This window comes from Protopterus annectens, chromosome 10.part0 (genome assembly GCF_019279795.1).
Source record: "Protopterus annectens isolate FY-2018-M chromosome 10.part0, PAN1.0, whole genome shotgun sequence".
In the NCBI taxonomy this organism is placed as follows: domain Eukaryota; kingdom Metazoa; phylum Chordata; order Ceratodontiformes; family Protopteridae; genus Protopterus; species Protopterus annectens.
In genome coordinates, this window is record NC_056744.1 from 1384805449 (window position 1) to 1384821002 (window position 15554).

At 41.5% G+C, this 15554-nt stretch overlaps 1 protein-coding gene across 4 annotated transcripts in view; it reads right to left on the reverse strand.

Annotated features, from left to right (window-relative positions):
* Nucleotides 1-15554, reverse strand: part of ZNHIT6 (zinc finger HIT-type containing 6) — a gene marked incomplete at its 5' end in the record, with an annotated part of 1270195 nt that overhangs the window by 108666 nt on the left and 1145975 nt on the right. For 3 of the 4 annotated variants that reach the window (XM_044086022.1, XM_044086024.1, XM_044086021.1), the window contains 1 exon segment: nt 8408-8479. In XM_044086022.1, the coding sequence (XP_043941957.1) occupies nt 8408-8479 (72 nt within the window). 4 annotated transcript variants of the gene reach the window in all.

Genomic DNA, 15554 nt, shown 5'->3' on the forward strand with positions numbered 1-15554 from the left:
AAAATAATTTTGCCAGTTGATTGTTCAGAAAGGAGGCAAAGAAGTCTACTTGAGGAACTCCCCACAGATAGATCCAATCTGGGAAGACCCCTGAATCTAGTTTCTATTTTTGAGGGTCTGTCTTGGCCCTGCTCAGCCTGTCACTCAGCTTTGCTCTAAAGGAATTCAGGATGCCTGCCGTGTGAGACTGTGCTGTGAAGCTATATCCCAAACTAATGAGTAGTCTGCAAAGAGGGTACAACCTGGTTTCCCTGCACTTTTTAATGTACTACATTGCTGTGGTATTTTCTGTAACCACTTGAAGAGTTTTAGAGGACCAAAATGGTTCAGAGAATTGAGTGCCTTGATCAGGGCAAGCATCTCCTTTATATTTATGTGCTTCCATCTGTCCTTGGTGTCCCACACCCTCTACACTTTTATCTCTCCTGAAACTATTCCCAATGCAAAATCTGAAGTATATGTAGTAACTGACTGCTTTTGAGCAGAGATGGAGAATGGGAAACCTTGATTTAAGAATATCTGTTGTCTCCATAAAGTGATTTTGAGTCTGACAAACCCCAGCACTTGGATCTGAAAAGATAAAGGGTGCTGATGCTGGGACCAATAAGATTCCAGAAACCACTGTATTGTTCTCATGTGGAGTCTTGCCAGGGCTATCATGAGAATCATAGATGCCATGAGACCCAAAATCCTAAGGTATTTCCTCACAGTGACTGAAGTCTGAGAAGAAAACCTTAGACAGATCTAAATTAAGATCTATGTTTTTCCCTGCGGAAGAAAAGCTTTTTGAACAGAGGTGTCTAGTTGACATTCCAGAAACACAATCCTGTGTGAAGGAGTCAAAAAAATTTTGAATATTCTCTTTGGAATCCCATCTCGTGCAAGAGATCTCTCACCCAAAAGAGAGATTCTTGACATTTTGAAAAAGACTGCAAAGGTAAGGTTCATAGGTTCATACGTTCATACTAGGCTATCTGCCCAAGGGCATTTATAAGCCTAGCCCAGAGAGTTTTTCTTGCTTACCCTTTTTTAGTTACAGTTTCATTTCATAGGTTCTAGGTAGGCTAGGGTTCTATCTGTAAGCAGGTCATCTAAAGAAAGGAAAATGTGGGTACCCTATAGCCTGCAATAAGCTGTAACTGGAGCTAGACACTGGATTATCCACTACACCAAGAGGGTTCACAAAGGGTACGGCAGAGAACTGATAATGTGATCCCGACTCACAAAACCTTAAGAAAAGGCTGAAATCTGGATGAATAGCAATGTGATGGTAAGCATGTTTTAAGTCTAGTGTTAACAGGATATTTGAAGGAGAAAGAAGAGGCAAAAGGTTGTGAAGTGACAATTTTGAATTTGGATACTATCACAAGCAAGTTTACGAAAGAAAGATCCAGAACTGGTCTCCAAGCATTTTCTTTCTTTGGGACTAGGAACATCCTTGAATAAAACCCTTTTCCACCTGTGGACGAGAAACTGATACTTTCACTCCTTGGGACAGCATGTGATGAAGAACAGATGGAAAGTAAACAGTCTGATCTGCACACCCTAGTAAGAAGGAATTTCCTCTCACTATCATCTGTAACCCTGGTGAATAATTTTCAGAACCAATTTGTCTGAAACAATCTGTTGCCAAAGAAAAATAATTAAGATTCAGACTTCCTGAAAGTTGTGACAATCCTTGGTTTTGGGAGATTTGAGATTCCTTTTTGGGACCTCGATACCACTTCATCTTAAACGTCTCCCCCTTGCCCATGAGGGGACCCCAACAGCCACAGAGGATGTGGCTAACCCCCATTCATTGTAGCTGTAGGTGCTACACCAGAGGGATCCACGGTAAGAGGCGAGTGGTCTGAGGTAGAACAAATGGCCACAGCAGAGTCACCCATCTGCAGCTGAGGCAAACTGCTAGCCTGCTGTGGTGGCAAAGGCTATTTGCTTAACTTTTTTCATTTGTGGCTGGAAGAAGGACCAACTGTGGGACTGACAATCTGATCCATGGTCAAGCCAAAAGTGGTACCTCTACTGGGGAAAACAAGCAACAATCCCAGGAAAACTACCAGTCCAGAAAAGTTACTTTTTTGACATAAAAAAACACAGTAAAAACACTTTCAAACACTATGGGAACCCCACAACATTCAAATAAAACATTTCTCTTCAGAAAATAGTTTATCAGCTACATATCACTACTTTTTAAACTGGCAGAAACAAGTACTCCATTAAAAGGATGTTAAAGTCTTGAGACAACCCTTTAAAACAATCCTAGCTGAAGAGGACAGTAAGAAAACATCAGTAAAAAATAAGAAAATGGAAGTTTTCTCCAAAGGGAACTTCTCTACCAAACTGAGGAAAGCACAAGCCGACTGTCGATCTGCAAAGCCCTCAGATGAGCATACTCTTCAGTGGCAGCAAAGCTCTGGAGGTCTTTGTGCCCAAACTTGTCATTTAGTCAGCTCAGCTCAAGCTGCTTGACAGTCTGAGCATGTGGAAGGTGCCCTGAAGCTTTGAAAGTTGTTTGGCTGTTATGTCCTTGCCAGGATATAACCCCATATAGCTAAGGTTACTGCAGCAGTGATCAATATAAAGAATATTTGGTTTTCCAGAGAGCACATTTTAATTCTGCAGAAGAGGCCGGCTGAAATAGAGGCAAACTAAGCTTTTAAACCACATAATAAAGATCCCAAGGAGGAAAATGGGATTTGACATGTAAATAGAAATACCCTGCTGAGGAATGTCTTGCATAATAGCATGAAGGCCCAAGAAAGGGAAATAGTCCCTTGAAGAAAACTGAATGTCAGCAAAGTGCATCTTAAATGAAATAAGAGAGGAGTCTGGAATCAAACAGCTGCACAAGGTACTCCACAACCAAAGGTACCAGAGCAGTGAAAGAGTCAATGTTCCCTGGCTATGGCTAAAGAAGAGAGTTAAGATGACTTGGAATGGTATGTCTTTTAGCAGAAGATAGGATCTGAACCATCCTTATCAGGTAGGAAGGGTCCCTGGCTATCACTGTAAGTGAAGAAACCATGGGGTTAATTTCAGGAACAGAATGTCTGGGTGAAGGAGGCTGGGGAGATGAGAAGAGTAGACTCTTGGTTACTCTTTACAAGAGAGGCGTATCCAAGAAATGAGGCCAAAACATGGGGAAATCACATTTTTTGAGGCCAAAGCAGGGCAATCAGGATGAGTCTGGCTTTGCAAACAAGCTCACAGGTTTGTACTCGGCTAATAACCACTACGGTTTTTTTAGAGCTAGACATGTGTCCCAAATCTACCCTTGATAAGTGTAAGCAGGGACTTTGGTTGATGAACCATTTATAGGCTGCCTGTGTCCATCAGAAAAATATGAGCCACACCAGGAATGAATTTCATGTTCCCCATCCAATTGACCAAGTTACAATTGAATTGGGTTAGGGAGGAACTCTGCGTCACATGGATGGGGTGCCTTCTCCAGAGAAGGGATAGTCTCTGGGATACATACCTGTCTCTCTTCAGCAAGTTTTTAGAACTGATAATTCTGATGCTGTTTGTTTTCAGGATGTGCAAGAAGTCCATCAGGGTGGGGTCTGACAATTTCTTGTACACCAAGCATAGATCTCCACTCAACAGCGTGTAGAAGAAAGAATATGGGGATAGGGCTTTGAGGCGGTCTGCATATGACATGTTACTTCTGACCTGTATTATTTTTAGTGAAGAATCTATGTAGACATTCTGATTGTTGGATGTGGGTTAGGTACATACCAAAAGGAGTACTGTAGTCAATGATGGACCTGATGAATGCTAACTACAGTGGAACAATGACCTTCTTGGACCTAGATGCCATACTTTTATGAAGAAGTTACACAACACAGAATGATTTCCTCACTACTATAGACACAATTGTTAAAGGTTAGATTACCATCTGTGTGTGTCTCCAAGTCCCTGATTACTGGGTTGACTCTTAAGGGCACGTTTCAATATGACAGTTACAATGGGTGCATGACTTCCCGAAGGACACTAATTATGCATTTCTTGGCATTTATTTTTAGTCCATGGCTTTGACATAAGTTATTTGTTTGTGTCAGTGTGTCAGCCCTTCCCAGAGAACATTAGTGTGGGGGGATTCTATGACAACTCCTAACTTACAATAATAGGTTGGCACTAGGCTATCGGCCCAAGGGCCTATACAAGCCTAACCAAACAATTCCCCGAACATTTCTTCCCACAATATTTACTTCCCTGGACCCCTGTCTAGCAGGGAGACTGACGTGATCCCCAGGGTGAATTTCCTATCCCCCATCCAATCATCAAGGTTCCTTTTGAAGATGGCCAATGAGGCGGTCTGCTTGACATGTATGGGCAGTCTATTCCAGAGTATGGGGAGTCTCTGGGTCAGGAACCTATCCCTCCAGCATGTTTTGTTCATTGTGATGACAAGGTTTGGATCCCTGGAGCGTGTGGCTCTGAGGGATTGGAAGAAAGTATGGATAAATGTCTTCAGAATTTGATAATGATGTGTTCATAGATTACTACTAGGCTAACTGCCCTCATGGGCCATTTTAAGCCTAGCCAATTACTCCATGTGAGAATCAAACTCTGCACCCTAAGTCTAGAAGGTAAACAAAACACCTTAACCACTATGCCAATCTCCCTCCGATAATACAAAGGCCAAACAAGCACTGGCTGGAGGTCAGGATCAAACCTTGTACCTTGTGCATGGGAGGTGAATACCTCAACCGCTGTGCTATCTGGTCTGTAACTTCTGCAAATCTGGTCAGCCAGAGGCCCTGAACATTGGCCTTGACTTCAGAGAAGCAAATGCCAAAAATGAGTGGTCCCAGGACTGATCCCCGAGGGACTCCACTTGTGACTGATCTCTTTTGTGGAGGTAGACTCCCCAATTCTAACTTGTTGGATCCTATCTGTGAGTCAGCTGGCTATCCACTGGATGACCTTAGGGGGTTTATAGCTAACCTCCTGAGTTTATCAACATTGCCTGAGTGGGGTACTGTGTCAAATGCCTTGGCCAGGTCAACATAGGCAGCATGAACCGTTCTGCCCTCATCTGTTGCTCAGGTATTACAGGAGTCTAGAAAACCTGCTACTACAAAATCATCTATTTGTAAATGCAAAGACTTTTTAGTTTGTTACAAGACAAGAACCAGTATCCTTTCAGTGGTAGTGTTTTTCTGGTTCTACATTATTTGTGCGAGTTACTATCCTCTGGTCCGTCTTACTCCTCCATCAAGGTTCATCTGTCAACCATTTCAGCATTTCCACCCATGGATCCTCTTCCTTCAGTGCAATCTGAGATAAAAATATTTTTGAAAGGGATGATGCATACCAAGACTCATTGAATATAGGTGATTAGTTTGTCTTGTCCTTGGGTGGGTACACTTTTACTATTTAGGGATGGAAGCTACCATGTCAGGATTTTTGAGTACACAATCCAAGACTATCATTTAATTTCTGAGCAGGACCACCTAAGAGAGTCATCTGGAAGAGCAGAAAGCCTCCACTAGGATGCTTTTTGAATCAGAGGGGTGTGTTGTGGCCATTCTGCATTAACTTCCATGAGCTTCTAATATTCCCATGAATCTGGGGTCATCTGGGGGCAAAGTATGTAAACCAGCCTCTGTATCCTCATCATAGACAGTGGTGGGGGGGCTTTACAGGGAAGTCCAAGTGTTTCCTCTTGCAAGTAGCCTACCTGACATGACATGGATGGGAGTCCAAGGGGAGAATGACTGTGCCACATGACATATGGAGGTCTGGCAGTTAATGCAGAGGATTCAGGTCCAAGTTCTTAATCAGCAGGTTCCAGCTATACATGGTTTGATTCCTTCCACCTCTATATGCCTATTTAAGATTCCAAGTAAGTCACTTAACTAAATAGTGTATACAAGGTCACCAATGAAGAGGGACAGTTCTGTGCTTATCTGATTATCAAATCTGTGTGTGTGTATGTATATATACATACCACAGAGGTTCCTCACCAGGAGAATCCAGGGCCTCAAACATCTACCCTGTACAGACAGGCTAAATGCCATGTTGCTCTAGTCTCATACAGACTCCTCAGAGGTGACCTCTGTCTGGCATACAAAGCAATCTCAGACCACACCTCGATGAGACTGCTGCATATCCGCAAGTCAAGTTCCACTCGAGTAACCTGCATGCGTGCAACCTCAACCTGGTCTCTGACATCAACAGGACTTATTGGCAGCACAGATTTGTGTCCCAAAGACTCTCCCCTTCTGTGGAATAGACTCCCTCTCCACTTCAAGTAGAGTACCTCATTAACCCTTTTTAAGCGCAACCTGGATAACTGGATGGGGAACACAAAATACTCCCCAGGGATTCCACATGTGTCCCTGCTGGACAGGAGCATCGGGTGCTGACTTGTCAGAACATGGGCTAAATTCTTGGTTAGGCTTGTAAGGGCCTCAGGGCCAGCAGCCTAGTTACTTTCTATGATACTAGACTTGGAAAAAAGGCCTACCACATTATCTTACAGTCTACAAGGGAAGATTGGGCCACTGGAGTTCAGTAGAGAAGGAACAGCAATGTCTGTCTGAACAAGTTAGCTGTGGAGCAAAAGTGACACTAGACTGTAACAATCTGAGCAGACTCAGAAATAAATACAATATCCTTATCTCCATGCAGCTGCTATGCCTGTAAATTTATTTTTTTAACCACTTTTAGAAGACTCCTTTTCTGACTGCTGTTTTATCTTGATGGATGCTCTAGTAGTTGGGGGAGAAGGTCTGAGCTTCTCATATTTTAACCTTCTCCTTCTTTTTGTTTTGGCTGCTCCCATTAGGGGTAGCCACAGCAGATCATCTGTTTCCATTTCTTTCTGTCCTCTGCATCTTGCTCTGTCACACCAACTACCTGCATGTCCTGTCTCAGCACATCCAAAAACTTTATCTTAGGCCTTCTTCTTCTCCTCTTACCTTGCAGCTCCATCCTTAACATCCTTCTCCTAATATACCCAGCATCCCCCCTAAGCACATGTCCAAACCAATGCAATCGTGCCTCTCAAACTTTAGCCTGTTTTCTCTTTTTAGAGTAGCTGGCTTGAAAGCTGTGTAAGTATTGCACTGATTTTGAAAATGCACCTTGCTGATGCACTTGTTTGTCTTTTGGGGGAATTTTGGCCCCATAAGAATACTTCTTGAAAAATACATCCCGGATTTATCCATATCTATAACAGAAGAACTAACCACAAATAAACAACAAACATTAATGTATTCATTTTTTAACTAATGGAAAGAGTGCCAAGGAGTGGGGAAGGGAAGCCTTTCACAGCTTTGACGTGAACAAGGAAAAAAAAAAAAAAAAGAATACAAAAATATACTTCAGATGTGAAAATGAAATGTTCTAACCACAGATCTGAAGAAAAAGGCAAGAAATTCTTCTTCAAAATCTCACAAAAACAACAAAGCCATCAACAGTGACCAGCTTCAACTCCAGCTAACGAGATCTGTAGGTTGAGACCTAGGGCATATAGGATCAAGGACAAGGTTAGGGGTTTCTGACAACTGGGAAAGTTTTAGTAGTGTAGAAGACTTAGTACTGATAGTCTAAGCCTTGAAAGTGAATAAGTTGTACCTTCCCATCACACCAATCTTGCAGAAATGCTTTAGGCCTACAGGAATACATACATGAGAAAAAAACAGTGAATTATCATGTTGCTTACAAAACAACAGACAGTCTACAGCTTTCTGAAAGAGACTTAAGTGAATTAGAGTGCCAACCAGATTCATCAATTGGTGGAGACAGAGGCTTTCTATCTTGATGTTGGAAACCCAGATATGGATAGCATTTCAGGTCCAGGCTTACAGGCTGGCTGGCTGACCAGATGATTTGGGAATGCTGAACAGCTGATGGCCCGATTGCCTTACTTTATGTTGGGTAGCTGTTGGATAAGTCACCTGAGGCAAGTAGAGAGTTCACAAAATACAGAGACCGTCCAGATATATGCACTGGTACAGAATAATATGCATTGCATAACATGTCACCTAGGTTAAGTAGGACACAAAACTACACATCCACCACTCTAGTTACGGGTTTATACAAAGAATGACAAGGAATGAATGGTAATAAAATACTAAGCAAACGGTCAAGAAATCCAGAATTCAGAAGCCAAAGGGGTACAGAAAAAAACATTTAACCTGTCAGCCACATATAGAATACTTATATATATTTTTAGATAAAACATTGTACTTTAATAGTATGCACTGTTTTTCCAGTCAGGTTCAACTTTTTAATGACAACACAATAATATAACTATTGCATACAGGACCACATATTTAACACAATGAGACTTGAATAACAATCTATTTAGTGACTGTTGGCTAAATGACTGGAAAGCAGGCATGAGTCCAGAAGAAAAAAAAATTAAATGCAAAAAGCAGATAGTGTACCTCACCTGTTCCTAAATTCCCCTTATCCTTTGCAGGTGAAGACCAACTGTGGTTATTTTGGATAGGTCCAGTGGGTTCTAGGGTCAGTTCATGAAAAAGAAAAAAAAATTAACTTACTTTAATACATCTAGAAAGCAAGTAATAGCAGAAAGAAGCATAAATATATGGAACCCATGCAAGTTTTGCAGAACCTACTTCAGGAGCTTGAGCATGAACTGCTCAGATATTACTACCTCAATGCCAATCACTCCAGTCAGGACTACTCTGACTGACAGCAGGATAAAAAAAGGTTTTTTTGCAAGAGAAACTCCCCCTCCACCTGCATGCTCTGCCCCACATTGCTAGACCATAAAAATACTGCCTTTGAAATCACATAAGCTTACAGAAAGTATATTTATAGCCCATGACTGTATTTAACTTTCCCACACTTGACTACACATACGAACATTCAGCTGACAGCAAATGAGTGTGAGCAGCTGAACCTCAATTAAGTAAAAGGCAGCAGAATTCACAACACAACTTTGGACTTTAATCCTTAAAGTGGACACATGCACTTAATACATGCATCATGGCACTTGGTATCTTAACTGCCACAATGCATTCCCTCCCACTATCTGACCTAGTTTACACTGAGCATTTCTTAAACATTTTATTAAGAGACACCCACACAATTACCACAAGGATAGCATGGGACAGCATCCCTACACTTTAACAGATACAACCCCATGCATGTGTGGTGGCGTGTCCATTAAAGTCTATGGATGCATCCCTATACTAGATCTTTGATGGAATCTGTAGTGAGTCCACAGTGTGGGTTCAAAGTTTCTGACAGCAATCAGTGATGTAAGCATGTAATTTCATAGAATTCATTCAAAAATAGGCCAGCCATATCGAGACAGACTGGGCTGAAAATACTTCATAGCACTGGAGCACCACATGCTGTAGCACAAAAGGTAACTAAAAATGTGACTGTACACTGTAACACAGCTTAGGCTAAAATTAGCAAAAGGAGGCTGGACCTACTGGGCTTACCTAATTGTAATCAGTGTCAAAGCTTAACATACTGATCATAATGTTCCACCATACCGTATGACCAAAATTAAAAAACAGTACTGAAAAGCATTTTTGCAGAAGAGGCTATGCCTTCCCTGCACCACTGATTTGGGACTGTTCCCAACATCCCCAAATATCTACATATACAAACTACAACATTATAGCACCTCCAAAGCAAGGGAATCCACACATAGGAAGGGTGCAGGTGTAACAGCCTTACTGAAAAAAAACAACTCAGACTGCAGGAGGTACATTACATTTCAAAGTAGACCCAGTCTGTTCAATGGCTGATGCTCCCCACAGCATAAGGCAGCTATATCTCCTCTTTACAACTTATCTTTCAAGAAATCACAAATTTTAGGCTTCAGCTGACTTTATTTCTGCCACTTCCCCGATACCTTTTCTAGTAATGTGACCTGCTTCTATCACGATCATCACAAATACTGCATGAAGCTTTCCAGCTCCAGAAAGAGAAGTACTACTCCCCTCCTCTTTATCTCTGGAATCCAAACCCATTAAATATGGACCCAAGCATTTGCTTTGAAGCTGTCATTCTCCTGCACAGAGCTTGATTGTTCTTGCTTTTCTGTAATAATAATCTCCAAACCCTCACTTTCTAAATGTTGAAGTCTAACCTCATGCATATGCATAATTACTCCTGAGCTGTTCACACAGGTCCAGCAACATTCATTTGGAAGGGTTTAAGTGGAGCTGCTACCTCTCAAACGATGTTTCTGGCCTCTTCAAGTCCCTCTCCAGGCTTGCTTCCACGTTTGATACCACTCCCCCCAACATGGCTGCAATTTGCAGACAGACCAATTTAGTATTCCATTCTCCAAACATGTTATATAAGGTCAGTACCAAGACCTTAACAGCACCATCTGTCGCAGTTTTCCCATCTGAAAGCTCCCCAACCACACCCAATGGTCCCTCTCACATCTGAACATGTTACTAACTTCTGCATACCTATATCACATTTTAAGGAGAAGGAGATGCAATTATGAGTCAAAGGCTTTGCAGATAGCCAGATAAAGAATATCCACCAGGCTTCTTCTGTCCAATTCCTTCTAACTAGACATAAAACCTGATCAGATTAGTCTGAGAGGATCTGTCTTTCATGAATCCATTCTAGGCTCACTAAGCAGCCCATTCTGCTTCAGGAACCTGGTGAGTTAGGACTACAGAATCATCTACAATAGTTTTCCGATGAGTGAAGTCAGGCTCTGTGCCTATGGTCTCCTGGGTTATGTGTCTTGCTCTGCCTCCACAGACGAACATCATCATGACTTGCATTCGCACTTTTAACACCACTCCCCTTCTACAAATGCCTTATTGGCAGAGTTCTTTTAGAAGTTTGGCCAGGGTTGCACAAAACATCCTTATGATCCTACCAATTTTTCTGCTTGCTTTCATTCTCTCTCTCTTACACACATAAATGCTTGCTTGCCTCTCAATATACAGTATTGACCATGTTTTTCCATGCTTTCATCTTCTGCCTTGTTTCTAGCATCCACACAATTCTCCAGCTAAACGTATTTGTTTCTTCCATACCTGTATTTTTCCTCATCTCTCATGACTCATCACCTCCACAGTGAACCATAACAGTTCTGAACTCTTCATTGGTCCTGGTCATTCTCCTTAACCCTTCTTCCATCTTACACTAACTTCCTTTTTCTTTCAATCCTATTCTCTTCTTCCATCTCCTCAGACATCTGCTTACCCAACCTCATTATTTTTGATACTCTGTCCCTTCGTCTCAGAAAAGGGTGTCTGATCATAGGAGGTTACTAGGCCAATGGCCCCAGGGCCCTTACAAACCTAGCCAAGTTCAAACCGTGTTCCCAAGGGTGTCTGGTTCAAAGAGACACCAAAATCAGCATCTGTTGCCCCTGTCCAAGAAGGAAACAGGTGATACTTCCTATGTCATACCTAGTTCTTTTCTGACAGTGTGAACATACAATATGGTCACTTTTAGCTGCAGGAACACTAAGCTGCAGATGGCTTACTTCATCGTACCCGAAGATAATCATTTTCTTCACTTTTCGGCTGCTTCCATTATGGGTTGCCACAGTGGATCACTGGTCCACAGAATGAGTGACAGTAGAGTTTTACTGAATCAAGTTGCCAGCCCAGTGCCCAACCTTCCTCAGAATGCACACAAACACACCTAGGGCCAATTTAGAATGTCCAATCCACCTGCGGCATGTCCTGGGAATGTGGGAGGAAACCGAAACACCCAGAGGAAACCCACACAAACACAAGGAAGACATGCAGACCACACAAAAGTGACCCCAGCCGAAAATCGAACCGGGGAACCTCTTGCTGTGAGGCGACAATACCAACTGCTGCACCACTGTGCTGCCCTTATTCCTAATTATATTACGTTCATAAAATCTCACAATCATCATTAATTAATACTAACAGCCTGTAATTTCCTATCTCATTTGCAACCCATTTCCCAAAATAAACTTTACCAAACTGACCATACCACTATGAATAACTCCACACTCAAACCAATTTAACAAAAAGCATCACTTGCTCATCAGAAAGACTTTTGTACTTCTATGGTCAAACCCATCCCATCCATAACACTAGTATTTTTCACCATTCTTAATACCTTCTTAATCTTATCCACCACTTATCTTTCACCAACCAAACTACTTTCTTCTTAGTTATATATTCATTGTTACACTCCATTTGTTCGTGTCTTTCGGCTTTTCCCAGTTAGGGGTCGCCACAGCGGAACTACAGTCCGCTAATGATTGGCAGTAGATTTTTACGTACTGGCTTGCCGGGCCTAACGCACAACCTTCAACAAAGGAACGTCCATTCATGCATGTCGCTACACAGAAGACGCTCTGAGAATCAAATGGGCAACGTCTAACTGAGAGGTGGCAACGCTACTGCAGCACCACCACCGCAGTATTGTTACACTCCATATTGTGCTATTTTTCTTTGCCTTTATGAATACTTCAGCCATGTACTACTTTCTAAATTGCAGCATCTCCTCTTTTTTATGCAACCCTCCTTTGCTTTAAAGCCATCCAAATAGTCTTGTTTCATCTTTTTCATCACTTAACACAGGAGATATTTCCTCTTCACTGCGCATCTGAACTACTATTCTCAGCTTTCCTTTCTCTGCAAAGCAATTCTCTCTCTCTCTCCTTAAAAATGTAATCTACAGACTTTCAGCATTTGATACATCACCTTTGCTGTAGCTATACAAATCCTCTACCATCTCTTTCTTTTTTCTATACATTTCATGCACTTTCTGATAACCCACTTTATCCGTTACAGAGTTCATCAGGAAGCTGGGGATTACCCAATCAGCCAAAGGATGCAAGGCACCAGAGCCCATTATGGAGAGACAGCTAGTCTATCATACAACATAGACTGCCTCTTGTGATGAAAGGAGATATTGCAAGCACTGCCAGCTGGAATTTTGTAAATAATTCTTGCCATTGAGGAATATCAACATTATTTATACAAGATACTTGTGTTACAAATGTATTAGAAATGTATGTTGTGTGTATCAAACTGCTGTGTTCAGAAGTTTGTGTTGAAAAGGTATATGAAAAAGTGCTGTGTTTAGTATTGTCTTGTTCTTTTATTATTTATTATTAAATATATTTAAACCTTTCACTGTGGCTGATCCTTGTAGAGATATTTAAGTTTTGAGAGTACTTGCATATTTATTTGGTGACACTGTGTGGGCCACTCCCAACAGCCTTGCTCTTGGTCAAGCTACCATTTTTATTAGTATTAATATTACAAAGTAAGCTTGGACACCCTTTGTTAAGGACCTTAACGTAGCTGATAGAGAGTGACTGGTGACAGTGATAACTACCACTAGTAAACCTGCGCCAGCCTTTCCCAGGTGTGTGTGTGTGTGTGTGTGTGTGTGTGTGTGTGTGTGTGTGTGTGTGTGTGTATGTAAAAAACAAACCTCAAATAGTGTGTGTGTGTGTGTCAGCTACCTGGGCAGGGACATGAAGCACTGGTTGGACAGAGAGGGTGCTGGAGGTCTTGGCTTGGTCACTCAGCTGAGATCTCAAGTCTATGGCTGTGCCAGTGGGGAGTCTTACTGGGGATATGAGGGAGAAGCCCGGCCCAGTCTGACTGTGATCCCTGTGTGCTCTTAAGGGAAACTGCACTTGATGCAGAGAACCACATCTGGAAATACTGTGTGTATACTTGTCATCCTCTCAGTGAACATACCCCACTGTTGCCAGCGGTGAGGACTGAGGATCTTTGATTTTGATCCATTGGAGGGTCATCACACCTCTCACTCACACACTACACATAGCTGTGTGTGATTTGGAGAAGGCTAACTCACCCACTGTATATGTCTTTGGGAGGTAAAAGGAAACGAGCACTGGCAGGGAGGGCATGCAGAATCCACATACAGGGGATCCCAGGTGAGAATTAAAACAAAGACCTTCTTGCTCTGAGGTAGCAATGCTACCCAATGTACATACTGTATTTCATTTATTTTCCTCAGTGCTATCGACCAAGAGCCACCCTTGTTTCATAAAATGGCAAAATAAATGTATGGCCTTTCAACAGTAAAAGTAAACAGTCTTGCATCTCTAATACCTATACTACAACTGAATTCATCTCATTCCAGTTATCCATATTCTTTTATCAGCCTTCCTCCAAATACACTCCAGACTGTCAGATTATTTTATTTTATATTTTACATTTGTTTACCGGGAAAGTCCAATTGGACACAGGTCCATTTTCAGGGGAGGCCCAGGGAGAAAAGCTCCACAATACAATACAGTACGAGAGAAAAAAAAAGAGCATACATATAGCATTCATGCACAATATGTTAGAGATTAACAATTCTTCCAGTAGAAAATCAATGAGGTACATAATAAACTTAAAACATTTTTTTTTTACAGTTTTAAGTTTTGTATGGTAAATATTAAGGGGTTATCTATAAATCTTGTTTCTTAACTTATTTTGTCAGCACACAAATCTGAATGTAAAAATGCAATTCAACTGTGTATACACAGTACTGACACCACAAGTACACTGTCCTCGCCTATCTCAAATTAATTCTGGCCTTTCTAAAATATCTATCACATCTCTCTTATCTACATCTGGCTTTTCTCAATTATCTTCAACATGACAACTGAAATCTCTTTACATTTAAATGGAAATGTGTCTCTCCCTCTCTCATAAACTCTTTCCTATCCCTTGGTGTTAATGCTGCATAAACAACCCCTAGTCTAACATGATCTGGCAGCATATCTGAACTTAAAGTGCTGCCCATTCTGTTCTGACTAATGTACAATCTAGGATCTCTACATTTTCCTAAAAATAGCAGCGGTTTACCTCAAACACTTCTATGTCAAGAAATTCCAAATTCTTCTTTCTTCCATCTTCAAAAACCTCACATTCAAACATATCCTGCAAACATAATATCCTGATCTAACTTTAATCACTGTAGCACTGTAACTTTCTTATTTTTATGCTATTTATTTTATTTAAAAGAGGTCTGAAGATAATGAGACCTAGAATTCTCCTGTTATTGTTTCCACCTACCACCAGTTGGTCAAACCGCACATCTTCTAATTCTTCAATCAGTTTACTTGTCCTGAAAGGAGGAGTATCCTAGACTGCTCACGCAGTCAGTCTCTCTCATCATACCTGCATTACATTTCATTTCTCTGCCCATCCCATGATCCTTATCATGACTTATGATATTGCATCCTTTGGAACTTAATTGACAGGCATGCAGAGGGCACCAACATGTCAACTCTTCTTTTTGGTGACTATGGCAAATTCAATAACAGGAAGCAGACATGCCTAAGGTGGTCTCCCTTCCCTTTTTTCTTCCTTCTGGTTCTCCTCACACTCCTTCCCTACTCTTCCATTATCCATTTTTTTCCCTTCACTATCACCTGCCCCTCATGCCATTTTTCTCCTCCTCTATCATCTAACCCTTTTCTGAGATACATTGCTATTCACTTCCTTCTCATCTTTGCCTATCCTATAATTCTGCAACTTCTTGCAGGCCGGCATTATCACGTCTCATTCCCTCCTCTCCACTGTGCCATGTCTTGGTTATTTTATCACTGGCCTCACTCTTAA